This window comes from Camelina sativa, chromosome 6, assembly GCF_030686135.1.
Source record: "Camelina sativa cultivar CO46 ecotype springtype chromosome 6, ASM3068613v1".
Taxonomy (NCBI): domain Eukaryota; kingdom Viridiplantae; phylum Streptophyta; class Magnoliopsida; order Brassicales; family Brassicaceae; genus Camelina; species Camelina sativa.
The window spans coordinates 28,289,965-28,317,379 of NC_141885.1; the positions used below are offsets into that span (position 1 = coordinate 28,289,965).

The 27,415-nt window shown below is 38.1% G+C and overlaps 9 protein-coding genes, 1 long non-coding RNA gene and 1 other non-coding gene across 57 annotated transcripts; 4 read left to right on the forward strand and 7 right to left on the reverse strand.

Moving 5' to 3' along the window:
• The first annotated feature begins 2,313 nt into the window (after window positions 1–2,313).
• LOC104793692 (uncharacterized) lies at window positions 2,314–7,322 on the forward strand. Of its 45 annotated transcripts, none has more exons than XM_087455373.1 (27): window positions 2,352–2,417; window positions 2,553–2,708; window positions 2,912–2,990; window positions 3,081–3,136; window positions 3,230–3,304; window positions 3,398–3,470; window positions 3,560–3,668; window positions 3,751–3,797; window positions 3,970–4,034; window positions 4,182–4,233; window positions 4,377–4,422; window positions 4,512–4,576; window positions 4,666–4,701; window positions 4,806–4,883; window positions 4,980–5,069; window positions 5,143–5,263; window positions 5,355–5,397; window positions 5,525–5,578; window positions 5,668–5,686; window positions 5,804–5,924; window positions 6,085–6,133; window positions 6,243–6,291; window positions 6,413–6,543; window positions 6,613–6,724; window positions 6,886–6,946; window positions 7,028–7,101; window positions 7,185–7,322. In XM_087455373.1, exons 5-11 carry the CDS (start codon window positions 3,259–3,261, stop codon window positions 4,411–4,413), a joined length of 429 nt encoding a protein of 142 aa, XP_087311499.1. In that variant the 5' UTR covers window positions 2,352–2,417; window positions 2,553–2,708; window positions 2,912–2,990; window positions 3,081–3,136; window positions 3,230–3,258; the 3' UTR covers window positions 4,414–4,422; window positions 4,512–4,576; window positions 4,666–4,701; window positions 4,806–4,883; window positions 4,980–5,069; window positions 5,143–5,263; window positions 5,355–5,397; window positions 5,525–5,578; window positions 5,668–5,686; window positions 5,804–5,924; window positions 6,085–6,133; window positions 6,243–6,291; window positions 6,413–6,543; window positions 6,613–6,724; window positions 6,886–6,946; window positions 7,028–7,101; window positions 7,185–7,322. The 45 variants fall into 45 exon arrangements, with proteins under 45 accessions (XP_087311483.1, XP_087311486.1, XP_087311481.1 ...); XM_087455380.1 differs by having other exon boundaries at window positions 5,808–5,924; XM_087455381.1 differs by having other exon boundaries at window positions 5,167–5,263; window positions 5,808–5,924.
• Window positions 7,323–7,449: 127 nt separating this feature from the next.
• On the forward strand, window positions 7,450–8,361 carry LOC147943069 (uncharacterized). The gene is made up of 3 exons (XR_015560122.1): window positions 7,450–7,589; window positions 7,708–7,802; window positions 7,878–8,361. It is a non-coding gene; the product is annotated as an uncharacterized LOC147943069 (long non-coding RNA).
• On the reverse strand, window positions 8,263–10,268 carry LOC104793691 (S-adenosylmethionine synthase 2). 2 transcript variants are annotated; one of them, XM_010520097.3, is made up of 2 exons: window positions 9,886–10,268; window positions 8,263–9,610 (listed from the first exon to the last, which is right to left on the reverse strand). In XM_010520097.3, the coding sequence occupies exon 2, from the start codon at window positions 9,597–9,599 to the stop codon at window positions 8,424–8,426; it is 1,176 nt and encodes a 391-aa protein (XP_010518399.2). In that variant the 5' UTR covers window positions 9,600–9,610; window positions 9,886–10,268; the 3' UTR covers window positions 8,263–8,423. The 2 variants fall into 2 exon arrangements, with proteins under 2 accessions (XP_010518399.2, XP_087311469.1); XM_087455343.1 differs by having other exon boundaries at window positions 9,931–10,117.
• Window positions 10,269–11,001: 733 nt separating this feature from the next.
• LOC104793693 (uncharacterized) lies at window positions 11,002–14,262 on the reverse strand. Its single transcript, XM_010520098.3, has 7 exons — window positions 13,859–14,262; window positions 13,447–13,755; window positions 13,143–13,351; window positions 13,012–13,060; window positions 12,839–12,928; window positions 12,682–12,744; window positions 11,002–12,584 (listed from the first exon to the last, which is right to left on the reverse strand). The coding sequence occupies exons 1-7, from the start codon at window positions 14,024–14,026 to the stop codon at window positions 11,244–11,246; spliced, it is 2,229 nt and encodes a 742-aa protein (XP_010518400.2). The 5' UTR covers window positions 14,027–14,262; the 3' UTR covers window positions 11,002–11,243.
• TRNAA-UGC (transfer RNA alanine (anticodon UGC)) lies at window positions 14,216–14,288 on the forward strand. The gene has a single exon. It is a non-coding gene; the product is annotated as a tRNA-Ala (tRNA).
• A 203-nt stretch (window positions 14,289–14,491) lies between these two features.
• Window positions 14,492–16,919, reverse strand: LOC104793694 (uncharacterized). 2 transcript variants are annotated; one of them, XM_010520099.3, is made up of 8 exons: window positions 16,516–16,919; window positions 16,373–16,406; window positions 16,134–16,286; window positions 15,961–16,050; window positions 15,812–15,877; window positions 15,639–15,730; window positions 15,504–15,551; window positions 14,492–15,420 (listed from the first exon to the last, which is right to left on the reverse strand). In XM_010520099.3, exons 1-8 carry the CDS (start codon window positions 16,824–16,826, stop codon window positions 15,306–15,308), a joined length of 909 nt encoding a protein of 302 aa, XP_010518401.1. In that variant the 5' UTR covers window positions 16,827–16,919; the 3' UTR covers window positions 14,492–15,305. The 2 variants fall into 2 exon arrangements, 1 of the variants encoding a protein (XP_010518401.1); XR_015560123.1 differs by having other exon boundaries at window positions 15,201–15,420; window positions 15,812–15,846; window positions 16,516–16,898.
• LOC104793695 (ubiquitin-ribosomal protein eS31y fusion protein) lies at window positions 14,553–15,190 on the forward strand. Its single transcript, XM_010520100.3, has one exon. It carries the CDS (start codon window positions 14,553–14,555, stop codon window positions 15,024–15,026), a length of 474 nt encoding a protein of 157 aa, XP_010518402.1. The 3' UTR covers window positions 15,027–15,190.
• A 150-nt stretch (window positions 16,920–17,069) lies between the features above and the next one.
• Window positions 17,070–18,045, reverse strand: LOC104793697 (short-chain dehydrogenase reductase 3c-like). The gene is made up of 2 exons (XM_010520101.2): window positions 17,957–18,045; window positions 17,070–17,865 (listed from the first exon to the last, which is right to left on the reverse strand). The coding sequence occupies exons 1-2, from the start codon at window positions 17,968–17,970 to the stop codon at window positions 17,118–17,120; spliced, it is 762 nt and encodes a 253-aa protein (XP_010518403.1). The 5' UTR covers window positions 17,971–18,045; the 3' UTR covers window positions 17,070–17,117.
• A 3,018-nt stretch (window positions 18,046–21,063) lies between these two features.
• Window positions 21,064–22,341, reverse strand: LOC104793698 (short-chain dehydrogenase reductase 3a). The gene is made up of 2 exons (XM_010520102.2): window positions 22,071–22,341; window positions 21,064–21,982 (listed from the first exon to the last, which is right to left on the reverse strand). The coding sequence occupies exons 1-2, from the start codon at window positions 22,082–22,084 to the stop codon at window positions 21,223–21,225; spliced, it is 774 nt and encodes a 257-aa protein (XP_010518404.2). The 5' UTR covers window positions 22,085–22,341; the 3' UTR covers window positions 21,064–21,222.
• Window positions 22,342–23,590: 1,249 nt separating this feature from the next.
• Window positions 23,591–24,917, reverse strand: LOC104793699 (short-chain dehydrogenase reductase 3b). The gene is made up of 3 exons (XM_010520103.3): window positions 24,835–24,917; window positions 24,294–24,746; window positions 23,591–24,079 (listed from the first exon to the last, which is right to left on the reverse strand). The coding sequence occupies exons 1-3, from the start codon at window positions 24,846–24,848 to the stop codon at window positions 23,773–23,775; spliced, it is 774 nt and encodes a 257-aa protein (XP_010518405.1). The 5' UTR covers window positions 24,849–24,917; the 3' UTR covers window positions 23,591–23,772.
• Window positions 24,918–25,302: 385 nt separating this feature from the next.
• Window positions 25,303–26,346, reverse strand: LOC104793700 (short-chain dehydrogenase reductase 3a-like). Its single transcript, XM_087455394.1, has 2 exons — window positions 26,293–26,346; window positions 25,303–26,219 (listed from the first exon to the last, which is right to left on the reverse strand). The coding sequence occupies exons 1-2, from the start codon at window positions 26,304–26,306 to the stop codon at window positions 25,433–25,435; spliced, it is 801 nt and encodes a 266-aa protein (XP_087311520.1). The 5' UTR covers window positions 26,307–26,346; the 3' UTR covers window positions 25,303–25,432.
• Between the last annotated feature and the right edge of the window lie 1,069 nt (window positions 26,347–27,415).

Genomic DNA, 27,415 nt, shown 5'->3' on the forward strand with positions numbered 1-27,415 from the left:
CCCATTGCAGGACATGCTCATCTACTCTTAATTTTGCTGATGTTGATATATCTGCAGGACACCAATCACAAAGAACACTCTTACATAAGTCTTTCAGATATCGTTTAAAAAATACATATATCTGATATATGCAAAGGACGAAAGATATTTGATCAAAAGATCAAAGGAAACCTTATCAAGTGTGTGAATTTGAGAACCTTCTGCAATATTTTCACATCAGTCTGAAAGCCAGAGAAAGCCAACATAGCTTTTTTGCCTTTGTCTTCTCTGCAAAAGTTAAAAGAAGACAACAACTTAACAAAATGATAAGTAGGTAATGATAGATCGTGAAACCAACAACAAAGACCAAAACGCATCACCTGTTAGCAAAACCGCCAAGAAACATCTCGGGTAACTCTTCTTCTCCAGCCACCTAATTAACTTAGCAAAGTGTAGATCAGACACCTCTCCTCCAGCCATCACAATTTTACTAGCTGCTCATCATGTACGATCTGAAACATAGCCATGTGAGTGAAGTGAAACAACTATGAAAACCGGAAAAAAATGATCACATGTTAACAGAACCCGTAAGAAAGCTTGAAGACGTACCCAGGAGAAGAGTATGCAATGATCCGATCATAATTATTAGCTTCCAAAACATCTGCAAGACGAAGAAGAACAATGCACCGTAAGGAACAAACAAAAAAAAACAGAGAGTAAATAAAAGAAGTGTTCAGAGGAAGAACAAAACCCTTGAAGACTTTAGCATAGAAAAGAAGCGAAGCGTGTCCTCGTCTCTCTTGAATATAATAAAAATATTCAATTTAGAAACCAAACCTTAGAAGAGTAACATGAATTCGAGTGACAACGATCAGTCAAAGCCATCATTGAGCCATGGTAGGATCCTTCTCCACACACCTAAACCAACAAAACAAGAAAAACAACAAGTAAATCACATGTAATTAGGAAAAACAGAGAGTAAAAAAAGAGTTAAGAGGAAGAACAAAACCTTAGCAGTGCTAAGTTAGCACAAAGAAGAAGCGAAGCGTGTCCTTGTCTCCTTGAGACATCACCCTCATTGATAAAAACATCAACCATAACCTGAAATAACAGAGAAACAACTAAATCACATGAACAAATTCATAAGAAAGAAAAAAAGTCAGAGTGTAAAAGAAGAGTTAAGAGGAAGAACAAAACCCTTGAAGACGTTAGAAGAAGCAAAGCGTGTCCTTGAGACACACCCTCATTGATAAAAGCATCAACCACAACCTGAAATAACAAAGAAACAACTAAATCACATGAACAATTTCATTGTGAAAAAAAAACACTTGATGCAATTTAGAAAACAAACCCTAGAAGCCATCAATCGTAGGACCCTCCTCCACAAACCTAAATTAAAGCAACAAACCCTAGAAGCCATCAATCGTAGGAACCTCCGTCACAAACTCCTGGAGACGTAGTCGGGTGAAGAATATGCGACGATTTGATCATAATTCGCGTAAGGAAACAAAAACAACAGACGACGGGAGTGAGAATTATAAACCAAACCGTATGAGGAGTGAGAATTCAGAAGCCAGGGGAGCGGATCATCATAGATTCGCTTCCAAAAGACCTGCAAGAAGAACAAAACAAAAACGAGTTACAGACTCGTGAAGAAGAAGAAGAAGAAGAAGAATAATAACAGAGCGACACATGAACATAATGATTAAAAAGCTACAGAGATGCAATTGAGAGAGACGAACAAACCCTAGAAACGAGCGATGAATGTTCGAGTTGAAAACAACATCATCGAGTTATGGACCCGTCGGGATTAGAAGAATACCTCACCAGCTTCCTTCTCAAGTAACGAAGGAGAACCAAAAACAAAAAACAAAAAATAGATGGAAGATGTGAGATGTTTTAGAAGTAGTGGAGCGTTATATTTATAGAGAATGTAAATGTCGGTCATGATTTAACCTACCTATTTCCTTTTCTATCTTTGAACCGATAGAATCATTAAATCTAGGGTTATCCTTTTTTTTTTTTTTTTTTTTTTTTTATTTTGCCCAGTTTTGATCTATACTTACATAAATCTCTCTAACGGTCATATAAAAAATTTACGAAACAAAAGAAAAGGAAACTGCCAGCTGGAATTGGTAGTTTTAATGCTGATGAGTGATGACGGTTAGATCTGGACCGTCTATAAAGAAAAATAAATTAATGACAAAAACAAAAAAAAACTAGGAAAAGGAAATATGACTACCGACGTAATCTTAGTCGTTAAAACATGAACAAGATTAGATCTCGACCGTTTATAAATATAATAACGCTCTCTCTCTCTCTCTCTCTCTCTCTCAATCACTATTTATATTTATGTTTTCTATCTTCGTTCTCGTTCCTCTCATGTAGTGAGTGTAAAAGTCTCTCCGCTCCGCAAGCTCTCTCGTTTCGTTTCGTTGGTTGGTGGTGGACCAGGATTCTTCTAAAACTAGTTTCTGATATTTTTATTTCAATCTATTATCTATTTGATTTTCAAACTTGCTTCTTTTTTTTCTAGGGTTTGATTTCTAACTTGTTGTTCTGTTTGTTTTCAGGGCAGGGGTTTTAAGGATGATGCTTTTATCAATCGATGACGATGGCTTTGATGGAAACGCTTCTTCTCTGTGCCACGTCTTCAGGGGTTTTGTTCCTCTGACTCTCTAGTTCAGAACAGCATCTTCACTCGTTCGTTTCGTTTCGTTTCGTTGGTGGTGAAATTCTTAAATACTAGTTTCTGATGTTGTTGTTTTTTTTTTTTTAATCGATTATTGGATTTTCTAGGGTTTGCTTTTATCAATCAATGATGATGGCTTTTATGGACACGAACTAGTCTCTGGTGTCTTTCTTTGAATCGATACAGTTGCTTCTTTTTTAGGGTTTGGTTTTTAACTTGTTGTTCTGTTTTCCTTTTCAGGTATTGGATTAGGATTTTATCAATCAATGATGATGGCTTTCTAATGGACACGCTTCTTCTGTGTGCTACGTCTTAATGGGTTTTGTTCTTCTTCCTCTTAAGTCTTAATACATCTTTTACTTTTTCTATATATAAGTGAATTAACATCACAGTCTCTCTTTTGTTGCAGATCGTGTGATGGCTTTGACTGATCCTTGTCACTCTCATTTAATGTTGCTCTTTCGGGTTTGGTTTCTAAGTCTCTAAATTGAATCGTTCAAGGCTTTTTATTTTGTTCATGTGATTTTTACTTCTTTGCTAATTGCTATGTTATTTCAGGTATTGGATGATGCTTTGATCGATCAGTGATGGTTTTGATGGACTCCTTCTTCTCTGTGCTCTACGTCTTCATGGGTTTTGTTCTTCCTCTTAAGTCTTAATACATCTTTTACTTTTTTTTTCCCTATATGTACGTGAATTAACATCTCAGTCTCTCTTTTGTTGCAGATCGAGGAGGCACCTGGATTACTGACTGTGTGGGAGGTTCAAAGAGAAAAAATTGTGGGCGTTTAACTTACAGGTTTAAACATTATGATTTCTGCTCAGTTTAACTTTCAGGTTACCTTAATATTGGCTATAGTTGATACTCTGTTTCTTGTGTGTTCCCAGATGTTCTTGCCGTGTACACACACACTCAGATGAGAGATGCTCCACAAATTCTTTCCTAGACGAGTTTTTTTTTAAGCTTTGTCCTATGATGCAGATCCTCGAGGCAATGGTATCACTGTACAGGAGGTTTGAATTGATATATTGTGGTTTTGTTTCCCACTAAGTAATTAAGTTTTTTGTTCGTCTTGCAGGTTGTGTGTTGGAAGTGGATCATGGAGGCTCCTCGGCTCTTCCTACGGTTTGGTTTTACTTACTTGTCCTTGTGTTGTTGTTTTGTAAATTCTGGTTGCTGATGATCCTATTATGATGATCGCTCTCACTGATTTGTTCTCCCTCCTGATTTTTTACTTTTCTTTCTAGTTACTTACTAATTTAGGTTGTTTTTGTATTGCTTTGTTGTTTTGATGCAGATCGTCTTCACAGTCCAGGGCAGGCACTAGGATTGCTTTGAACTTATCTTCTCGTATAGAATCAGGTAAGGTGCGGTGGTGTGTGACATTCTTCTACGGTATGATTTATATAACTTGTCCTTGTGCTGTTGTAGATTCTATGATGATGGATGGTGCTATGGTCGATATCGCTGATTTGCTTTTTTTTTTCTTCTTTTTCTAATGTCTATTAGGGTCTCTGCTACTAAGTATGATGCACAAGGCTGGTCATGTGGTTTATATCAGGTACTTCCTCCTCTTTCCCGTTGGTATATGTCTGCTATTTTAAGTTTTGGACTGTGCCACATCAGGGACTTTTCAAACATGATTTGGGAGTTTCAAAGAGAAAACATTGTGTAATTTACATTTCAGTCTCTCTTTTGATGCAGATCCTCGACGCACATGGAGTACTCTGTCGGAGTTTAACTTTTTCAGGTTTAACATTATGCTTTCTGCTGTGTTTAATTTTTTCAGGTTACCTTAATATTGGCTATTGTTGATTCTCTGCTTCTTGTGTTTCCCAGATGTTCTTGCTGTGTACACACACACATTCAGATGAGAGATGCTCCTAAAATTCTTTCCTAGACGAGTAATTGTTCTTAAAACTTGTCCTTTTTAATTTGTTTAATTTTGTTGGTACGCTTGAAACTGAAATATGTATCTCTCTCTTTGATGCAGATCGTGGATATCTTCTCGTCTATCATCTGTTTAGAGGTAAGGTTACATCTTCTTCTTTTTCCCCCCTAATGACTTTCAGAGATTTGCTATTGTTGGTGATGTATATGATTTGCTCTCATGACTCTTATTTTGTTTTCCAGATTCTTTTTTTTGTTGCAGTATATGGAAAAACACTTATGCTGAATTATTGTAGATGGACTTGACGGAGATGTGATCAGGTTTCCTTCTCCTTATCTCTGTTATGGTTACCTCTGTATTTCATGGAGATGTTATCAGGTTTTCTTCTCTTAATGACTTATGCTTAATTATTGCAGCTGTACTTGATGGAGGCTCTTTGTTGGAGATAGTTATTTTACCTGCAAAACGAAGAGATTTGTTCACTGGTGTACGGAGACCAGAGACATGTAAAATTTGCAAGTTTGGTTTCTTCTTGATCTTATGCAGTGCCATCCTTGGTAAAAAAAAATATCATTTCAGGTATGCTTCTCTTTGGGCCACCAGGCACATTTCAGGTATGCTTCTCTTTGGGCCACCAGGCAATGGAAAAAAAAAAAATGCTTGCCAACGTCTCAGCATCTTCTTTGACTTCAAAATGGGTGTATGCTTTTTCTGTAACTGTGCTTTTTATGGCTTCTTGAAATTATTTATACAATTCAAACAGACTAAGTGATTTTGCTGTACTGAATCAGGTGGGTGAGGGTGAATAGCTAGTTTCTCTGGTGATTGTCATTGGTATGATTCATTTCCTGCTAATCTAGTCACTGGTATTATCAACTCCAATCTTTCACTGTGTTGGCTTATATACTATGTTTTTGCTTGCCCTCATCATATACTTGGATGTAATGTTTTTTTTTTGCAGGAGCTACTAACAAGCCACAGGAGTTGGATGATGCAGTGCTTAATTAGGAGACTGGTAAGAACATTATCTGTCACCAGGATTTGCATATCCACCAAATTGCTAAGGAAATTATATGCATTTTGTCACTACATCTTCCGATGCAGAGCTCTCTCTACCCACATGGTAATTTTCTCCTCTGTTCTGTGTATTTTTCCTGAGTGATCATCTAGCTTTGAATCTTTTTTTTTAGTATAATAACCAAACAACATCTTCTCTTTGTCTTTGGCCCCGCCGGAGAAGCTAGTCGGACGGAATCAGTGGTTATATGCATTTTATCACTACATCTTTTTTAGGGGCTTGATGCTAATCCATCTATTGGGTGATCAATCCATCCGCTTAGATGCAGAGCTCTGCCGACCTGGTAATTTGCTGCTTTCACTTTCTCTCATTTCCATTCTTTTTCTTCTTCTTATCCTACTTTGCTTGCAATTCTCATTTTCTCTCTCTCTCTTTTTTTTTTTTTTTTTTTTTTTTTTTTTTTTTTTTTTTTTTTAATTTCTTTCTCACTTTCTTTCTGATAGCTAAGGTAAAATTTGTCATCTTAAGAGTAGCCAACCACAGGAGGAGAAGGTGAGTTCTCTTATTCCATTTCCACTACTAATTAACCAGTTTGCATTTTCTGTATATATACTAATAAATATTAATTATGTCTCTGGATTTTATTATATATGGTTTGGAGTTGTGAGAAAGTTCCATGGATGTTTCAAGAGCCGTTGGCTGCTGCAGAGGTAAAAAAGAACTCTTTGATGCATTCATCTCTTTCTTTCTTTTTAAAAAAAAAAAAAAAATCACATACAAAGAATGAAACTTTTGTGGATCTTAATTATGCATTTTGTTTTGATCTTGCAGTGTTGAAGTCTTCATATGGTCTTAATCTTTGATGGTCAACTGAATTCAACTTGTTTGCAGTCAAGGGAGACACAATGACTGGTGGTGACTTGTTAGTTTATTGGTCTCCTTCTTAATCTGCGTTTGGCAAGGTAACTTATTTTACACAGTTACTGTGGTATATTCCTTTGTTTACACTGGGAATTGTTTTTTCCTGATAGTCGTATTGAGAACACTTTGATGAATCACCATGTTACCCTTCCTCCTGATGCCCTGGGGAAGATCACTTACATTGCTCCAGCTGGTCAATATTCCCTTAAAAAGGTTTTTGAGGTTAAGTTACTCTTTACAAAATGATAAAATTGATACATTTCAAAATGTTATCTTTCCGATTTCTCTACCTTTAACTTGATCAAGTGGTAATCACTTCCTGCTGGATATCATGTTTGCCTGTTGCTGCTCATGGTTGTTTGTTGGTGATTTTCATTTCCCAGGATACAGTGATAGAGCTTGAATTACAGGGGATCAAGAAATCTTGATTACACCATGCTTCAGGTTTGCATTAATCAGTTTAATTTTCCTACTAACAAGCGTAAATTTTAAGCTATTAAATTGGTTTGTTTGATAATATGTCAGAGCTGGCATGTACGTTGGCCTAGGCCAGTTGCATCTCGAAGCTTGCTGTCGATACTCTTCTACTTACTGGGCAGGTAATTACTCAATTTTTTTTCACTACGGTGATAGTCAATTGAAGATGTGTGTTGTTGATTGCTTTCTTTTCCTGTTGTGTCAGCGTGTCCTTGATGCCCTTGTCTTGTCCCTTCTGTTATTGGTGGAACCTGTGTCATTCCTGGTGCTTTTGGCAGATATGACAAATTCTGCCCATTCTACAAGTCCGTGAGGATGATGCGTAACATTATCCATTTCTACAATCTAGCCAACCAGGTAAATAAGATGAGATGATTCATAAATAATCTACTATGCTAACATTATCCAATTCATTTGTCTATAATTCCATTAATTTTTTTCATACACAGGCGGTCAAAAGATTACTTCCATAAGGATTGGATGAGTTCAGGTTGAATCAAGGAGCCGCATTGCTGCTTACTTTAATGCAAAGTTTTCGTAGTTATCGTTGATGAGAATGCTAGTATAGACTGTGGAAGAGCTGACGCAGTTATGAAATCATGGCGAGAAGGTACTCAGTCAGAAGCTGCAAAGGTTGCTTCTTCTGTTTGCCTTGTCATTTATCATACTGGAATTTTGATACTTTTGACTGGACACACTAACATTTTTCTTTTTTTCTGGCTTTATAGGCTATTGCAAATTTGTTGGTAAATGCTAGTGATGCAAAGTCTCATGAAGGTGCGTTATGGAATCTCTCGCTGCAGCTGGTGGCGTTGAAGCTTTGGTATGCTTCCAATTTGTTTAATATGATTACATTGTTCATCTGCATATATAAGGGGAATTCATGTTACTTTTGAAGCCGAGTCAGCATCTTTGGGAAAGTGGAAACGCGGACGGGGATGCAAGACACGATTCCCTAGTTTGGGGATGCACTTGTTACAAGACACGATTCCCTAGTTTTGGGATGCACTTGTTGAACAAAGAGAGAGACTTGTGAAGCACAGTCTCTGCTTTCGAGATGACATAGCGGGTCGTTAACCGTTTTCTCAAGCAGTTCTAAGAGCTTCTGTACCTTGATCTTGACCTCGTCGCACTCCTCCTCGGCTTAGATAACTTGAACTCCTTCTATCGCGGAGATAAGGATAGGCTTCACTATCTCCGACATAGATATGAATTTGAGTGAGAACAGAGATGTGTTGTGGATAGATAAGTTTTATCTTTCAAGAACAGAGAAGAAATAAAGATGTCCTGCAAAATATCTCTTTCTGATGAGGTATAATCAGACAGAAGAGTACATTACATGATATAATTTAAAGAACACCAAACCAGATTGAGAGTGAAAACCACAAACGATTTCAGAGTTTCAAACAAGATAAAACGTAGTTTAAACGATAAGCAGACTCTCTTAAGCCTTGTCTGCCTTAAGAGGCTTAACAACCTCCCAGGTAAAGTCAGGATCTTCCCTACCAAAGTGTCCGTATGCAGCAGTCTTCAAGAACCTCCCATTGCCACCTCTCGTGAGGTCAAGGTTAATGGTCATCATGCCAGGCCTGAAATCGAAGTTCTCCTTCACAATCTTAAGAATCTCCTTGTCTGGAATCTTCCCAGTTCCATATGTATCAACAAATACAGACAATGGCTCGGGGACACCAATGGCGTAAGAGACCTGAACAAGCGCCCTGCGTGCTAGGTCGCTGGCTACAATGCTCTTGGCTGCCTGTCTAGCTATGTAAGCACCGCTTCTATCCACTTTCGATGGGTCTTTCCCCGAGAATGCACCACCACCGTGAGCTCCCCAACCACCGTAAGTGTCAATGATGATCTTGCGTCCTGTAAGACCAGCGTCCCCGTGAGGCCCACCAATGACAAATCTGCCAGATGGGTTCAGGTGAAAGATGGTTTTCTCGTCGAGGTACTTCTCGGGAATCACAGGCTTGATGACATGCTCCTTGAGATCACGGGCGATCTCATCGTTGGTGACAGTCTCATCGTGTTGGGTAGAGATAAGAACAGTGTGAACACGGACAGGGACCATAGCGCCGTTCTCATTGTAGTACTCAACAGTGACTTGAGTCTTGCCATCAGGTCTAACCCAAGGGCAAATACCGTTCTTCCTGACCTCAGTGAGACGAGCACCGAGCTTGGTGGCCAAAACATGACTCAAAGGCATAAGCTCAGGAGTCTCATCAGTGGCGTACCCAAACATGTGACCTTGATCACCAGCTCCAATCTCTTCAGGGCGTTTGGTGAAGTGACCGTGAACACCCTGAGCAATGTCAGGGCTTTGCTCCTCAATGTTGACAAGAACTTTGCAGTTGTCAGCATCAAGACCAACATCGGCGGAGACGAAACCAATGGCACGGCAAGTGTCACGGACGATCTTCTCGTAGTCAACTTTAGCCTTAGTGGTGATCTCTCCAAAAACCATGACCATGTTGGTTTTGGTGCAAGTCTCACATGCAACTTTGCTCTCAGGATCTTGCTCGAGGCAAGCGTCAAGGACTGCATCTGAAACCTGGTCGCAGAGTTTGTCTGGGTGTCCCTCGTTCACAGACTCGGATGTAAATAGAAACGATTCCATAGCTTACAAGCCTGCCACCACAAAGACCATCCTCACAATAAAATTTTGCATTGAGAAAACGAATCAAGGAATTAAAAAAAAAAAAAAAACCCTAATTTTTGCATTAGATTTAACAGAGAATCTATCTATTGGAAAAGTGTAAATTAACGTCTAGTGGAAAGGAGCAATAGAATAATAAAATTTAGAGTGTAACCCTTAAGAAAAAATCAAGATCAGTGACTGTAAAGTGGAAACAGAGACAAAAAAAAAAATATATCAAACAGAGAGAGAGATCAAAGTATCAAACCCAGATCTGGATTAAAAAAAAATGGTGAGAAAGAGAGAAGAAGACCTGTGGAGAGAGAGAGAGAGAGGAGGAAGAGCAAATCTGGGAAGCAGCCGACACACAGAGCAGAAGCAGAAGCACAAAAAGCACAGGACAGACACAACCCTTTGACGCCACTGCACGTCTTCCTTTTATACATCCTCTTTTTTTTTTCTCTTTGGTTTTTTTTTTAACCTCAAGTATGAAACTGGTTACTGGCTGAATCGGTCGGATATTATTTTCTAGTGGTATTCTGTTTCCATTTTAAATTAAAATTTGTAATAACCAAACCAAAATCACGTAGACATGTACTGTATGTATTACTTGATCAATAGTTTTTTTTTTTTTTTTGTTATTCGTTGGTTGAATAATTTTAAAATCATTGTTTAATACTTTAATTTTTCGTGTAACTCATTGAAAATAGTGATTCCTATATTTTTTTTGTGTTACAAAAAAATAATTCTAGTGAACATAAAAAGTTGTTTGTCGTGACCTTAAAAGCTCCAAAAGAAGCAGATTTTTATTGGTTGGATTTATGAATCTAGTGAAATTGATTATGCTTCTGGTGAATCCCAGTCGTTGGATGCAACACCTCAACGGTTGAGATCTGCGGTAGTTGGTAATAGAGAATGACATTTACCAGTGCCTTCTTATTTGCATCTCTTTTTTTTTTGGTCTACCGGTCAATCACCAACCCCCCCCCCCCCCCCCCCCCAGCCGGTTTTTTCAGCTTGACGGCATAGAATGATACTCCATGAGTCAGCACGTCACACCAATAACCAAATAAGTACTTTCTTTTCGCCTCAAAGTCAGTAAAGAAACCACCAACCAAACCGTATCTTAAACCGAATATGATGTGTATAACCCGGGAATTTGACATTGAACCATGTCGTTGTGACAGACAGACAGGGCATACGGTTGGTGTGATTACTTTGATTAGTGGGTTTTTTAGCTCACCAGTCACCACATAATCATGACTTAATTCAAGTCACAATTTATAGCTCACCGTTTTTATAGATCCAAAATTTTTGATATTTTTCATTAATGTAGCAAGTAACAAGATTAAGATGTTTGACTCTTCTAACACACAAAACCATATGCCTAAATTAAATTACCGATTATCTTTTCTTGAACCGATCCAATACATAAAATGTAACACGGATACATAACCTTGGCATTACATCAAAAGACACAAAACACTTATAAGTTTATGATCCTTAGACTGGGTTCACATGTGCAAAATCATTTCCTACTAGTCTCGTTTCTAACTTATATTTCCCGCAAAAGGCTCATCATTGTCCATCTTCCTGAGAGAGCAAAAGACAAAAGGCTTTGTGTTACTAGAGAAAGAGTTTTGCACTTCCTCTTCGCCAAGCACCGCGAAGTGGCAATCCGCCGGGAGAGTTCTGGCTCCTTTTGGAGTTCTCGTTCTTTGATTCTGGTTCAGGCTCCGGGTTAGAATTCCTAATATCTAGTACTGCTGCCATTGATTTCTCGCCTAGACGTGTTCTCAGAAACTTCGAAGTTTTCTTACGTTGGTTGTCTGTGTTGTTACCTAATCCCACCCCAGCAGATGAAGAATTCACCAACGCCGTCACTTTTGTTTTGCCTTTATCTGAGCGGTATGCATCCTTGTCTTTGTCTTCATCCTGAGACTTGTCCGATAATTGCAACCTCCTCATTGTATCCACAAACCTATCTCTCTTGGAGTCACTGCTACTTTCAACCTTCACAGCTTTCCCTTTATTTCCTCCTCTCAAGCACACATTGTGGGTATCAATGAGTTCCTTCTGCCTCTGAGGGTCAGGGCATAATCTAGCCAAGTCTACAACTAAGTGGGACAAACCATAACCATTCACATATTCCAAGTAAGTTCTTGCATCGATGGTACCATGACGATACTTTCCTGATGTATCCTTGAAAGCCATGAATAACTCTTCGTCGTGTCCAAGGCTGGCACGTATTTTTTCAACTAAACTTTTATTGTCAGGCTGTACATCAGAAGAAACACCTTGTGCTACTAGGATGTTCGCTGCATTTCCATTGGTGGATGGTGACCTGCGATTTTGCGCAGCGGAAATTGGAGAATCAGAATGAGAAGGCTGCTCCAGTGACCTTGTATTAGACATTTTAGCGGTTGACGACAAGTGATGGTTATTCCTTTTTGCATTCCCGGAACTCAGCGAAGAACCAGATGAGCAGCCACCAACTGTGGTATGTTCATTACGAGCATTCTGTGGAATTGCAGAAGCAAGTGTTCTAGTAATTTCAACTCTTCCATGGTTCCAAGAATGGGACTGACCAGAAGCACTAGAAGATTGTACACTGCTTGTAATCGATGCTTGGGTCGGGCCTCGGTTTAACGCTGGCCAAGCTCGAGAAGAACCAGAAGTTGCACTTCTATTTGTTTGATGTCTTAGACGAGTAGTCATGCTGTTACCAAGTAAACTCTCTGAGTTCTGTCCAAACCTTGTTGGGCCTCGGTTTGCTTGCGCAGAGAGTGGAGGAAAAGAATATTCTCCAAGACGTGAACCTCCAGAGCTCCCCACATGTTGAAGATGAGTACTACCGTCGTTAATGGCATAAGATGCTTGAGATTCCAGAGCTGCAAAATTAGGCTCGCGATGGGATGGTCGGCGTCTTCGACGGTGACTGTTTTGGTATTGAAAACTGGCTTGTATCTGAAACAAGCAAACCAAATATTAATATAATCAAGCAAACCAAAAGAGAGAAAAGAGAAATAGCTAGCAAAAGTTGTACTCTGAAAATGATACATGCCTGTAGTGCTGTGCTTTGTTGAGACCGAGACATTCTACCTCCATGATCAATAGAATTATGCCTCTACAAACAAATGCAAGTGATTCTTTAAGCATCATTGTGTGTCACCATAGAGAAAAGCATAACAAACAGTGATAATAAAAGAAAAGTTGTTTACTTTCAACTCAGCTTCGAATTGGAAAACCATGAACTTCTTAGCAAGGCAGGATTCGTCTTCACATAGGAAATGGTCAGTTCGGAAATGAACCTGTAGCAAAAAAAAGTGAGGAACATAAACCGTCGAGTCAGAACCCAATGCAGCCACAACATAGCATAAAGTTACATCCATACCTCCAAATTATCATAGTTGCCATAATATTCATATTGTCCCGGCTTCAGCCTGCAAAGCCAAATTACAGCAAACGAAATCATTTCGAGGTCAACCAAATTCATAACTCCCACAGATACAAAATTTCATTTACCTTTGGCAGATGTGACAAGTGTAGTGCTCTCTAGACATATGAGTATATAGCTCATTATCACCGTAGAATGGACGCTTACAGAACTCACACATAGGATGACCAGTGAAGCCTCCTCTTTCACTCTCATTTCCATCCACTTCCGAGTCACCACTACTTATATGCTGATTCAGCTGTGCCTTAGTAAACAGCTTCTGCTCACAAATGAATACCTGTCAAGACAAAAGCATTAAACTTTATCATGAGAAATCGTTTAGCAGAGAGATATCTTACACCTAATAAGAGGTTTTAATTTCAGGATCCTGACCTTACGACCTACAAGACATAAACTGCACATATGCAACTTGTGGTGATGGTTTAAATGATCTTTCAACTGCTCAACACTCTTAAAACGCAGACGATGTTTAGGTCCTTTCTTTGGTTGAGTCTTCTTTGTCTCGTCACAGGAAGTACAAGAGAGTCTGCACATTGCCTTAATCTTGATGTACTGGTTCAAGTCATCAAAGAAAACTTTGGTTTCTTCATGATACCAGAAAGATCCTACTCGACCTTCCTTTGGTTCTGATGAAAACGTAGTCGAGAAATCACTAATCGTCTTGGTATAATCACCCAAAGCCTGGCAAAAAATGTGACCCAAGAGATTCCCAGCAGCAAAGTTACAAGCTTTTTAGTGACAGATTTAATAAAAAAAGGAGAGAAGAAAAAGAAAAAAACCTAACCTTGGTAACGAAGACGGTGGGGCATTCGGTTTTGCAGATACAACATCGAGTATCACTGAGAATGAAGCGAAGACGAACGACGCAAGTTGAGCAAACCTCTCTGTGACCACAAGATCCGTAAGCAACCCATTCGAGACTCTCAGCGCAAACGGCGCAACTATCATCCATGATTTGATTACACTCTCACACTACTCTACACCTGTGTTTTGTTTTCGTCTCCTTTCCTTTGATGAAATCACTGAGAAAACCCAGAAAACACCACCAGAGAGAAATTGCTGAGAAGAAAAAGTTAATAGAGACTTAAGACAAAACATGTCGTATACATAAAGACTACTATTAAGAATTGACTAACAACTTGGGGTTGTAGCTCAAATGGTAGAGCGCTCGCTTTGCATGCGAGAGGCACGGGGTTCGATCCCCCGCAGCTCCAACTTTTTAAAAAAAAAACCACGACCTTTTCAGGCCCAATAGATAATTCAAGCTAAGCCCGAATTTGTTGCTTATAAAGACCCATTTACATTTTTTTCAGTAGAAGGGTAATTACGTAAATTTACAAAGGGGAACTCCTCCAAAAAAACCCTAGTTTTTCAACCTGTCACCCCCTTTATTTCATTTCACCAAATAGAAAGCAGTAGAAACTTTTCCTCCGCCGTTTGGCTTAGAAGCGAGAGAAGCAAAAAAAAAAAAAAGAAAGATGCAGATCTTCGTGAAAACCCTAACGGGGAAGACGATCACACTCGAGGTGGAGTCATCTGACACCATCGACAATGTGAAGGCGAAGATCCAAGACAAGGAAGGAATTCCACCGGACCAGCAGCGATTGATTTTCGCCGGAAAGCAGCTCGAGGACGGAAGAACCTTAGCGGACTACAACATCCAGAAGGAATCAACGCTTCACCTTGTCCTTCGTCTACGTGGAGGTGCCAAGAAGAGGAAGAAGAAGACCTACACCAAGCCTAAGAAGATCAAGCACAAACACAGAAAGGTCAAGCTCGCTGTTCTCCAGTTCTACAAGGTTGATGGTTCTGGTAAGGTTCAGCGTCTGAGGAAGGAGTGCCCTAACGCTACCTGTGGTGCTGGGACTTTCATGGCTAGCCATTTCGACCGTCACTACTGTGGTAAGTGTGGTCTCACTTACGTTTACCAGAAAGAAGAAGCTCAGGAATGAAATTGAATTCTCATCATCTCTTTTGAATTGGATACTGCTTTTTATTTATTTATTTTGGAACTGTTTTCTATTGTGTTTTGCTGTTATGGATCTTCTGTTGAACATCTTTGGTTTTGAATTTCATATCTAGGTCCTTTTTAATGGATATTAATTATGCTCTCTAATTTTCTACTGTTATTCGAATTGCTTTCAAATCTTATTCCATGAGTGATATATATGTATATCACACAATCAAATCTTCAGATTATATCTGTGTTTGGTTCTATGAATAGATTAGGATTATGGATTTACAAAAGCATTTGGGAATAAATAGGTGAAGCATGAGTTCTTGGCTATTACAATTGCGGCATAAGCTCCATAGCAAGGGATGTGAATAATTGCCATGCTCAAGTACCTGAGATTATGTTTCTGATGTTAGTTTATTTGTACAATCAAAACCGGATATCTTGATTAGATAAGATTGTGGAAGGTGAATACCATATTGGAGCCCATGGCCTCTCGAGCTCTAGGAATGGATATGGCCACCTGAGAATAGATTGTTTACTTTATGTTTGTATCTTATAATATGCTTTGCTTTGCTTAGAAAAAAGATTTGTTGCGATAAATGCTTACCAAGTGAAGCCACATGCGTGGATTATCCATTGGAAAACAACGTAGATACAACTCCATAGCACGAAATATCCAACTCTAAACCAAGGGAAGTTCTGAAATCAGAACAAAACGATTATGATAGGCTTTTTTTCTTTATATCTCTCATTGTCTTGGTTACTTTCGATTTTGCTTACAAGGCTATTGAGAACTGTTTCAAGCAGGAGGAAGCCTGCATTTGCCGTGTGCATGCAAATCATCAGCTGGTCAAGCATACATAGATTTGATAAGTTGTTTGATGCTTTTGTAGTCGATTTGTATTAATCAGAGGCTGAAATGCTCTTACTGTGTTTAACCCGAAGTGAGTATTTGAGAGGAAAGGAACTATAGCTAGCCAAAACACAATGTCCGTCATCACGACAGCCCCTGTACTTGTCTGCAACACAAACCAGAAACATAAATTAATTTTGTATGAATGTTGTATAATGCAAAATCTTTGGTCTCTCTGTTGTCATTAACCTGAAAAATTGTCTGCGTGAAGTAACCATAAACCCCTAATCTTCGCCTGAATTCAACTCCGACCTTTTCTACAACCGCATCTTCACCAGTTTCCAGTGTTAGCTCTTTATTAGAATAGATCAAGCAACCATATACGGAAGCTACAATACCCATCTGCAGAAAAACGTATGAGCATAAACAAAAATCCGGATTTATGTAACACTCTCTTATTCAGAATGCGTTAAGCTGTTAGGACGTACCGCAAAGTAGATGATCACAAGCGTGAAAGTCCATCTGTCACAAAACCAAGTAAAATAAGTCAACGAATAAACAATTCGGATCTGATTTCTGATTACGATCCGACTTTTGGGTTATAACACTAAAAGAAGAAGAAGGCTCTCACTCTGTGTAATAGACGAAGATACTTGCGTCCCACTTCATGACGTCCCAAGCCAGTAAAGCAGCCATGGAAAGAAAAGAGGTGGAACGAGTGAAGAGAAGCCAGCCGGGATGCAACCTTCTCCAGCAACTGGTCCATAACCGAGCCGAACCAAACCCCTTCGATCTATACAGTAGTAAAAAGTTATCGTAGGCCGTATCATCAATTCCTAAGCAGCCTCGTTCTCTTCGCATTAGAAACCACAAGGACGCCACGATCGCAGCCGCGACTATCGCAAAGCAGATGAAGTCATACCAGTAAACGATCAGTGCCATGATTTGCTAATTGTAATGAAGAGAAATTAGTTCGTTTGTCTCTTTGGAAGAGTAATACTAGAAATTAAGAGGTGTTTGTTTATGCATGAGAGTGGAGTTATTGGCAGGTGGGCTTGGTTTTTTGAAGCGAGACGACCAGCTGTTGTGATCGTTTGTTACTCGTGTTAATTGACAGTTAGATAAAAAAAAATAAGGACGCATGTTCATAATTTTTTCTCTATATTTAGGAACTGATAAAATCAATGAAAGCATAATCCAATATTTATTCATTAAAGCAGCTTTAACTTTTAATTATGGCTTAACAACACTATAACCACCATCCACGGCCAAATTCTGACCGCTTATATAAGCAGAATCATCAGAAGCCAAAAACAGAGCAACTTGTGCAACGTGGCTAGCTTTAAGCACAACGCCCTTGAGAATCCCCTTGTTTTCAAAATACTCCTCCACCTGCCTCGCCATCTCCTCGTCGTGGCTAGTCATCGGCGTGGCCACCGCGTACGGTGCAACTCCATTTACTCTAATCCCGTACTTCCCCAAATCGCCACATGCCGATCTAATCAGGCCGAGAAGCGCGTGTTTAGAAGCAGTGTAACCGTGAGGTCCCAAACCACCTATCTCCGACGTTATGCTGGTCGTACATACGATTGAACCACGCATGCCTTTATCCACCATGGCTCGTGCCGCGTGCTTGATAAACGCAGCCGCGCCACGGACGTTGACCGCCATTGTGAGGTCAAACCGTTCGATGTCAAAGTCGATGAAGCTTCCCAGCGGTTCCAAGACGCCGGCGTTACTAAACAGAACGTCTAACTTTTCGTGTTTTTCGACGGTGAACTTGACGGCGTTCTCTACCTCCGCTTCGTTTGTCACATCGCAACGGTAAAAAGTTGCTTTGTCTTTGCCGATTGTGACGACGACGTTTTGGCCTAGCTCTTCTTGTACATCATTAGCACCGTGGTCCGTGAACAGCCTAGCCGCTTCGGCTCCAATCCCGCTAGCTCCACCTGTTATGATTACGATCTTACCATCCAATCTTCTGCATGGATAAGCAAATGAATTAATCAACAACATTGTACGTATGCAAATATTCACAATCCCGTGTGTATAGGTAGATGAAGCACACTTGCCTGAGTCCCGACATTGTTGGGGATTACAAAAGATTTATATAAGACGCGGTAATATAATGTCGATCGAGCCGAGTATATATATGTGTAATACACTTGATTTATAACCAAGAGTTGCATTACACAGTTCATCGCTTGTTACCTCTTTGCTCTCAATGTTTTCTTTTCTTTTGTGGTCGATAACTTGCACACATTTTATAACAGCGTGGTGACATTTGTGGAAACTACAAACCGACCACCTGGCCCGTTGTCCTAGTTAATACTTAAAACTCTTTTTTAAAGGAAAAAAAAAAATCCATTCACCCGCATTAATACTAAATCTTCCTCTCATCGCTCTTTCACTTCGATTGATGTTAATTAAGAAACTACGTAGAGAAAACCTCTTTTTCACTATTTGCAACTCATTAATCTGAAGTATTTTAATTATATTTCATGCCTTATTCTTATTTCTCCAGTTATGAGTCAGATGTCTTTTTACTCTGTGTCCGACTAACCAGAGACAGCATACTTGTGTGTGATTACTACATAAACACACATCAACAGAAACAAACACAAACACTCTAAATAAGATGCAAGATGACTTATACTAACATCAAAGAAGACAGTGTTGTGGGTTGCATATTAATATGATCATTTAGATTAATAGATAGCTTCAAACCTCTTGAGGGAACTGAACATATATAGCACTTTCTATATTAAAATCCATGGAGTTGTAAAATTAATTAATTATGTAGATCTCTCGACCGTTCTCAGAGGTAACTTTTTACATTTTTTTCCCAAATAAGAAAATAAATAACCGTCGAGGAAAAAAGGAAACTTTTTTATAAGCTCTGCGAATTTCATACAAAGAGGCTAGCCGATCATCTCTGCGATATAAGAGAGAAGCAAAAACAGAGATTGCCAGTAGTTAGGGATGTATATATATATATATATGTGCCAATATAGAGAAGCAAAAACAGAGATTGCCAGTAGTGTACATGTACTACAGAACTGAGATTCTATATTTGGGTGGAGAATCACGACACCACCACCATCGTTGGCGAGACCAGATTCCTCAGGTTTCTTCTCTTGTTCTCTTTTTCCTTGGTTTCTTTTTTTCTATTGGGGGGGAAAGCACCAATAGCCAAATTTTTATAGGAGTTAGAGGAGGTTGTGAATTTTGGATGGTACATCACTATAGCAGAGTCTTCTTGTTTCTTTTGATACCGCTTTTGTTTATACATAATATATATGTTGTAGTCCCTGAAAGAAAGAAGTTTGTTGGATGTGCTTTGAAAGAGACCGAGTTATTGCATATTTGCATGCTTGTACACAGCCAAGACGACATTTAGCTTGTGTATTTGTTTAGATATCTAACATGGCTTCTATGCTTTTATGCCTTTTCAGGGAACCATGAAGATGCAGCATTTGAACAAGTAGATGAACTACTTCAGAGGGACAGGACACTAATGCAAAAACAGCGTATCAAGATATCTATGTTGGCATTTATAAAGCTTGAATACTTACACAGGATTAGAAGGCACGAAAAGCTTCTAGAAGGACAAAGAGCTTCATGTTTACGTTCCTATTGTACAGTTCCTAAACCATAAAGAAAAAGGAAATTGTCCAATTCCTATTAGAATTAGATTAGGTAATTTACTAATTAAATAGTCAATACCTAGATCTATAAATAGGGGTGCTATGGCTATGTTGAGCTTTAGCACAAACAAGAAAAAGTTTATCTAGCTACTAAGTTTTAGTCTTTAAGAAAAAGAACTAAGAACTTAGAGAGAGCAAGAAAAATCTTTAAGAGAGTTTTGAGAGATTAGAAAATTGTTTAGAACAAACTTGTAAACAGATTTTCTATCAATCAAAGAGTGTTTAAAGAAATAATTATTTGTATTGTTCAGATAAAAAATTCTCACACTTTCAAACCAATCTTATAGATGAATCTCCTGATCATCACAGATCTTGTATATTCCTGACTCTGGTGCCACTGAGTTTATTATATTTTTTGGAGAAATAGGCAAATTAAAATTTTAGCTTAGACTAACATGCAAATTTTTAATAGGAGTTAAAAGGTTGGATGAGAAGATCGAATTACTTGCTTTTGCACAGCCAAGACGTTTGTTTTTCATCCATATCACACAAGCTGTAGGAGGTATATTACTTTCTTAACTTCCTTTTTCTAAAAAAAAAGATTGACTTCTTTTTTTTTGGTAGAAGAGAGGAGACTGAGTCTCCCTTTATTTATTCAAACTTAAAATTACAAACAAGCCCGACGAGGGACGGCAACTCCTTGGACATCATTCGAAAGAATGGACGTAACATTACTAGAAATAATATCAAATGAATGAAAACCTAACGGCAATGAGAAAGCATAGTTTGCTAATTCGTCGGTAAGACGATTAACCTCTCTATACACATGAATAATCCGGACAATCCAGTGCCATAAGATTGACTTTTTTTAACAAATGATTTCACTATTTTTTTAGATTTTTATTCACAAAATATATTCAAAGTTAAGTGTTAAATTTGAATATGTTGAAAACAAACCAGACTTAGCATCCCGTACCATCCTAATGGGTCTCTAAGTTTGGTTTCATAAGTTTAACATGTATATACATATTTAATTTTAACAATTAAGGTTTTTTCAATTATACTTTATAAAAAACAAAAAATCTTTATTTTTTTTTCAATTTTTTTTTTTAATTATGAATAAATATTTTCAAGCTTAATTGTTAAATTTAAATATGTTGAAAACAAACCAGGCTTAACAACATGTCTTATCCTTACGGATCCTCTAACCCTTTGATATAATCATAATTTTAAAATGTCACTAACTACGATTTGTTTTTTAAATTTGGTTTTGAAATTAAGTTTTGTTGAGTTATAATTGACTTATATTTTTGAGTTATTTTTTTTTTTTGTAAAATTATTAAATTAATATATGATTTAAAATCATGAAAATTCATAAGCTAAGAGATATGGTAAGTTGAGTTACATCTTTTTTTACTAAAAACGGAAAAAAATCAGTTATATAATATACATATGTAGGGGTTTTTTTTTGTTTCTTTTTTCTTTGTGGACAACATAATATATATAGTTTTATGTAACTCAAACTACAAGAATAAACGTTTAACTTGTCTTCATCTTTTTATTTATTTTATTTATTTTATTTTATGAAGCTTTGGTGAAAAGCTGAATAATATGGAATTATTCGCCAATACCAATTAATAACATTAAAATGAAAAGAAAAAAACGTCAAATCAACAGCCAATTTATTTCTTTCACATGGGCTTGACGACGCTATAACCACCGTCGACAGCCAGGTTTTGGCCGCTAACGTAAGCAGAATCATCAGAAGCCAGAAACAAAGCCGCCTCTGCCACGTGGCGTGCCTTAAGTACAACCCCCTTAAGAATTGCCGTCGCGGCGCAATAGTCCTCCACCATCTTCGCCGTTTCCTCGTCACGGCTGTTGAGCGCCGTGGCCACCCCATACGGTGCAACACCGTTGACTCTAATCCCGTACTTTCCAAGCCCGCCACAAGCAGATCTCATCAGCCCGAGAAGTGCATGCTTCGACGCCGTGTACGCATGAGGTCCCACACCACTGATCTCCGAAGAGACGCTCGTCGTACATACGATAGACCCACGCGTTCCCTTCTCCACCATGGCACGTGCCGCGTGTTTCATAAACGCAGCCGCACCACGAACGTTGACCGCCATGGTTCGGTCAAACAGCTCGAGGTCCAAGTCAAGAAAGCTTCCGTGCTGTTCCATAACGCCGGCGTTACTGAAAAGAACGTCTAGCTTTCCGTGTTTCTCGACGGTGAACTTAACGGCGTTCTCCACCTCCGTTTCGTTTGTGATATCGCAACGGTAAAAAGTAGCTCTCTCATCCCCGATAGAAGCGGCTACTTTTTGACCAAGCTCTTCTTGTAAGTCAACGATGACCACCTTAGCTCCGTGGTCCGTGAACAGCCTAACCGCTTCGGCTCCAATACCGCTAGCTCCACCTGTTATAATTGCGATCTTGCCTTCCAATCTGATCATACATATACATATAAATTAACGAACGTTGTAGTTACGCAAATAAATCGGTTAGCATATGTAAATGCTTTGGAGCCACTTACCTAAGTCCTGACATTGTTGAATGATTTCAAACGGAGACACAGAGATAAAAAGAGAGATTGTATATATAGACACTTGAAGGAGTGACTGGACTCGATCGATACACCATGCTGTTTCTATATATTTATTGACTATTCTTTTTTTGATAAACTACATTTTGAGTTTTTGTTTACAATGTTAGACTTTTCTTCTTATTATTTTTGGACTGCTAGCTGTCAAAACAAGAAAAGGACTACACAACTACCGTTGAAGGTTGTCGACACGATTATAATTATTTATACTGTATTACAATTTTTATAAGTTCTAATTGAAACCTTCAACGGAGAATTAAAGACTACACAACTACATATGATGTAGCCTTTTCCCTAACTGTTTCTGTATAAACCAAAAAAGAACTGAACATAAGACCCCCTCCATTGCTTATGTCTTTAGTATTTTTGTTAATATGAATTTAAGACAATTTTGAAGAAAGAGTACAAAAGGGTACATTGAAGAAGACACTAGAGAGACATCATTCAAGACACTTTCTACCTTACATGTCATTTTCTATTGGTTTTAATTTTATTACTAGGATTTATCCCGTAGTACACACACATCTATTTTTTTCATAAATCATTTAAATAGGTTAGTATATTAATATAATCAGGTTTTTTAGTTTATTAATATAAATATTACAATATTATATATATGTTGTTGTATTTGCAAAATTTACCCTATAGTAAATTTCTTTGTTTTGTAATATCAATGCACTTACATATCTTAAGACCATGGTTTTTTGGAAAATCGTTTTGAAAAAGAATAATGCACAAAATATACTTTAAAAATGTTAAAATAAATTTTTAAAATATATATCCGTTTATAAAAATTCAATTCACATCATATGCTGAAAAAATCTAATGTTTTATGAATTTTATGTATTAATTAGTAATTCAAATAATTAAATATAAGATTAAATAAAAGTGAAAAGAGAATTATATTTTAATCTAACATATTGCTTTAAATTAGGTAGATAGATTTTAGGAAATTTGAACTTAATATTATTAAATAAGGAAATAATCGTGTTTGGTTGTAAAGATTGTAGAAAATTTAGTTGGAACTTGTTTGGATACAAAGATAAAATAGATGACACAAAAATGTATTCCAAAAATATTAAGATAGATAGTTTATCATTTGAAATTTTAATCTAAAAAATCACTTATCTCTATCACTATCACTAATAGAAATGTTCTAATGAATTTTAAATGAGTAAAACTTTATTTCGAGAAAAAAAAATGATGCGTGACTAAGTTTATAAATTCAAAAAAAAAAATAATAATAATGTAAGTATCCACATCATCTAGAAACTGAGTAATTGACTATTGAGAAAAGTTATATATTAACAGAAAAATCCAAATGAAATAGCAAAGAGGGTATATAAATATGAAAACAGAGAGGCTAGAAGCAGAATAGAAAAGCCCATTAAGGCCACTATTGATCTAATTAATCTTGTATTTGCTTATGTAAGTATCCTCGAGATGCGCACTTTGTTAGATAATGAATGTTTCCATATAAAATTACAACATCCACAATTCAAGGAAATTTGCAACCTCAGAAACTTCCCAATCCCCATGTCTCTCTCTACAATTTAAGTGAAGTCAACTTTTGACCCAATTACTATAAAGAAACATCTCATCATGGGACCTTTGTGGCCAAGTTGTATTATATCTACAGCTTAACCACCGAGTAACCGCCGTCAACTGCCAGGTTCTGTCCGCTTACGTAAGCCGACGCATCAGATGCTAGAAACAGAGCAGCTTCTGCCACGTGGCGAGCTTTCAACACAATGCCCTTTAGATTCGCCGACGCTAACGTGTTCTCCTCCACCACGTTTGCCTCTATCTTGAAGCCATTACAAACCAACGGTGTTGCAACCCCAAACGGAGCAACACCGTTTACTCTTATCCCGTATTGCCCTAACCCACCAGAAGCTGATTTGATCAAACCCAATAGCCCATGCTTCGACGCCGTGTACCTATAAATTATTTAATCGCACATTTAAATATGTTCGTTGAAATTAATTTTGGTGACAACAAAACTAAATCTCAAATGAATCGTGGCAACATGACCATTTTTTGCTACTTTATGATAACCTTGCTGTTGCATGGTCTTGTTGACACGATCTAGCTAATAACACGTATTGTTTATTACGTTCGTAACAGAAATTTTATAAGTAAAATAGTTAATACCCGTGTGGTGCCGTTCCGGAGATCTCAGCAGCGACACTGGTAGTGCAAACGATGGAGCCGCGCGTGCCTTTCTCCACCATGGCACGTGCCGCGTGTTTGATGAATGCGGCTGCACCGCGAAGGTTAACGGCGAGAATTCGGTCGAACTCGTCTAGGTTTAGGTCGAGGATGCTCGCAAACGGCTCTATAACGCCGGCGTTACTAAACAGAACGTCAAGCTTCCCGTGTTTATCGACGGTGAACTTAACAGCGTTTTCAACTTCCGTCTCGTTGGTGACATCGCAGTGATAGTAACTCGCTTTGTCTTCTCCGATCGAAGCGGCGAGGTTTTGACCTAGCTCGTCTTGTACGTCAACAATGACGACTCGAGCGCCGTGTTCTGTAAATAACCTGACGGACTCAGCCCCAATCCCGCTTGCTCCGCCTGTAATAATTACGATTTTGCCATCCAATCTGCAAAGAAACAAATCACTATTAGATAATTATGTAAAACGTACGGTTTGAACTTTAGCAGAAATGTTATGAGAGATGAGGAAATTGCCTATTTCCAGACATTATTGTTGAGACGTTTTGGAAAATTTTGGAAGAATATAGCTACGCAGAACCATGTGTGCATCAGTGGATGAATGGTATTTATACATGAATAAAATATATGTATGGTAAAAAGTCAACTCTATCGTGCCATGTGGGTTTCACTTTTTTTGTTTAATGGCTCAAGAATTCGTTTGACCTCTGAATTACGCACCGCAATAATAATTGACACTTGTTCATATGGAGTATATAATAATGTTTCTTATTTGGTTAAAATGTTCATAGTTAACTCAAATTCACTCTATGTAATTGCTTGAAATGGTCTTTTATTGCTTGTCAACTGAAAGTAAGGGATTACTCAGATTTTGCATAGTGAAGTTCCCTCAACATTCTAATTTTGATATACGGGATTATGATATTTAACAACTAATTAAAAATTTTAAAGCATCTTTCGTCAATAGCTAAAAATCAAACGATCTAAGAAAGAAGACGAAGATCTTGATATGGGATATGAAATTCAACAACTAAAACACTTTCATAACTTCATCAATAACTGGGAAACAAATTAATGACCAATATTTTTACTGAACATAAGAGACTCTACAGTTTCAAATAGGCCTAACGACGCAAAAACCACCATCCACTGCTACGTTCTGACCACTGATATAAGCCGAATCATCAGAGGCAAGAAACAGAGCAGCCTCTGCCACGTGTCGAGCCTTCAACACAACACCTTTAAGAATCCCTTTAGCTTCGCAATACCCCTCAACCTGCTTCGCCGTCTCCTCGTCGTGGCTAGTCATCCCCGTCGCCACCGCGAACGGTGCGACGCCGTTTATTCTTATCCCGTGCTTCCCTAAATCGCCACAAACCGATTTAATCAGCCCCACGAGCCCATGCTTCGACGCCGTGTACTCATGAGATCCCTGACCACCAACCTCCGCCGTAACGCTGGTCGTACAAACGATGGAACCACGCGTGCCTTTCTCCACCATGGCACGTGCCGCGTGTTTGATAAACACAGCCGCTCCACGAACGTTCACCGCCATTGTTCGGTCAAACCTTTCGAGATCCAAGTCGAGTATGCTTCCCGGCGTTTCCACGACGCCCGGTTGGCTAAACAGAATGACGCCGGCGTTACTAAACAGAACGTCTAGCTTTCCGTGTTTTTCGACGGTGAACTTAACGGCGTTTCTTACCTCTGCATCGTTCGAAACATCGCAACGGTAAAAAATCGCTCTGTCGTCACCTATTGAAACGACGACGTTTCGACCTAGCTCTTCTTGTACGTCAACTATGACCACTTTAGCTCCGTGGTCAGCGAACAGCCTAGCGGATTCGGCTCCAATCCCGCTGGCTCCGCCTGTTATAATCACGATTTTGCCATCCAACCTTCTGCATTCACACAAAGTAGATAAATTAGATTAACTAATCAAATATGTGTGTGAGAGAGAAATTAAGCACTTACTTGCTTCCCGACATTGTTTAATAGGATTGATTCACAGTTATACTCGGAGATAACAACTTGATCAGGCTAGTATTAGTATTTATACACTTGAAGAACCATCCGCGGATTATGCTATGCACTAGGGTATCTAAGTAAGGTATAGATTGTAAATTGTTTTGACCGAATCTATGTATTTTAAAGTTTTATCTTAATATGTTTATTACAAACAAAGAAAAACATCATATTTATCTTAATGTCCATATAAGCCTTTACTCTGTGATAAGTCTCACTTTCCTCACAATTGTCTACCATTTTAAAGAAAATAATATTGATCATTCTACTTAATTACTTACTTAATCAGAGCAGATATGACAACATATATCATAAAAAAATAAAAATAAAAAAAACATTCAATCGCTAACCAAAAGGCAAAATAAACAAATAAAAATAAATAAGGAAGTGACAGTGATAACGACGACGACGTTTGTAGTGATAGTGCATGTAGCACTGTTAATCGAAAAATTAAGTACCACTCAAGAATCGAACTCACAACTAGAAATTCAACCGCCTATGCTTTTACCACTAGACTAGAATATTCTATTGAATCAACTAACCAAAACTAACTTAAATTACTTGGAAGCCTATGATTTGCTTGCTTGGCCTTGTTGCCGGCTTTGACTATATCTTATATATATGATACATGTAAAATATCAAATACAAATGTATATAACTATGTAATGTAAAAGTCCGTTTCTCCAAAGATGCTCTTCAGATTGCTTTATTATGAAAGACAAAAACAATACTATTATGAAAACTTTTCGAGCAAGATTCTTGGATGTTATGGTGTTGGGGTCAATAATAACTATATATGCGTGTGTTCAGAAATCAGAACCGTGGGAATGTACGAAAGACTTTTATACATTGATTACGTTAACATTCTTTACAAATATCAAGAAGTCAAAATTACTATTCTTGCTTCAAGATTCATTGGGTAAGAATCTCCACGAACTTTTTTTAAAGAACCATGATCTATTGTTATACTATGCATTTGGTAAACATTGCACATGATTCAATAAATTTATGAAACAGTTATAATCTGATAGTGTGCTCTGATTTTGCTCTTTCAAATTGGTTAAGCTTGAAA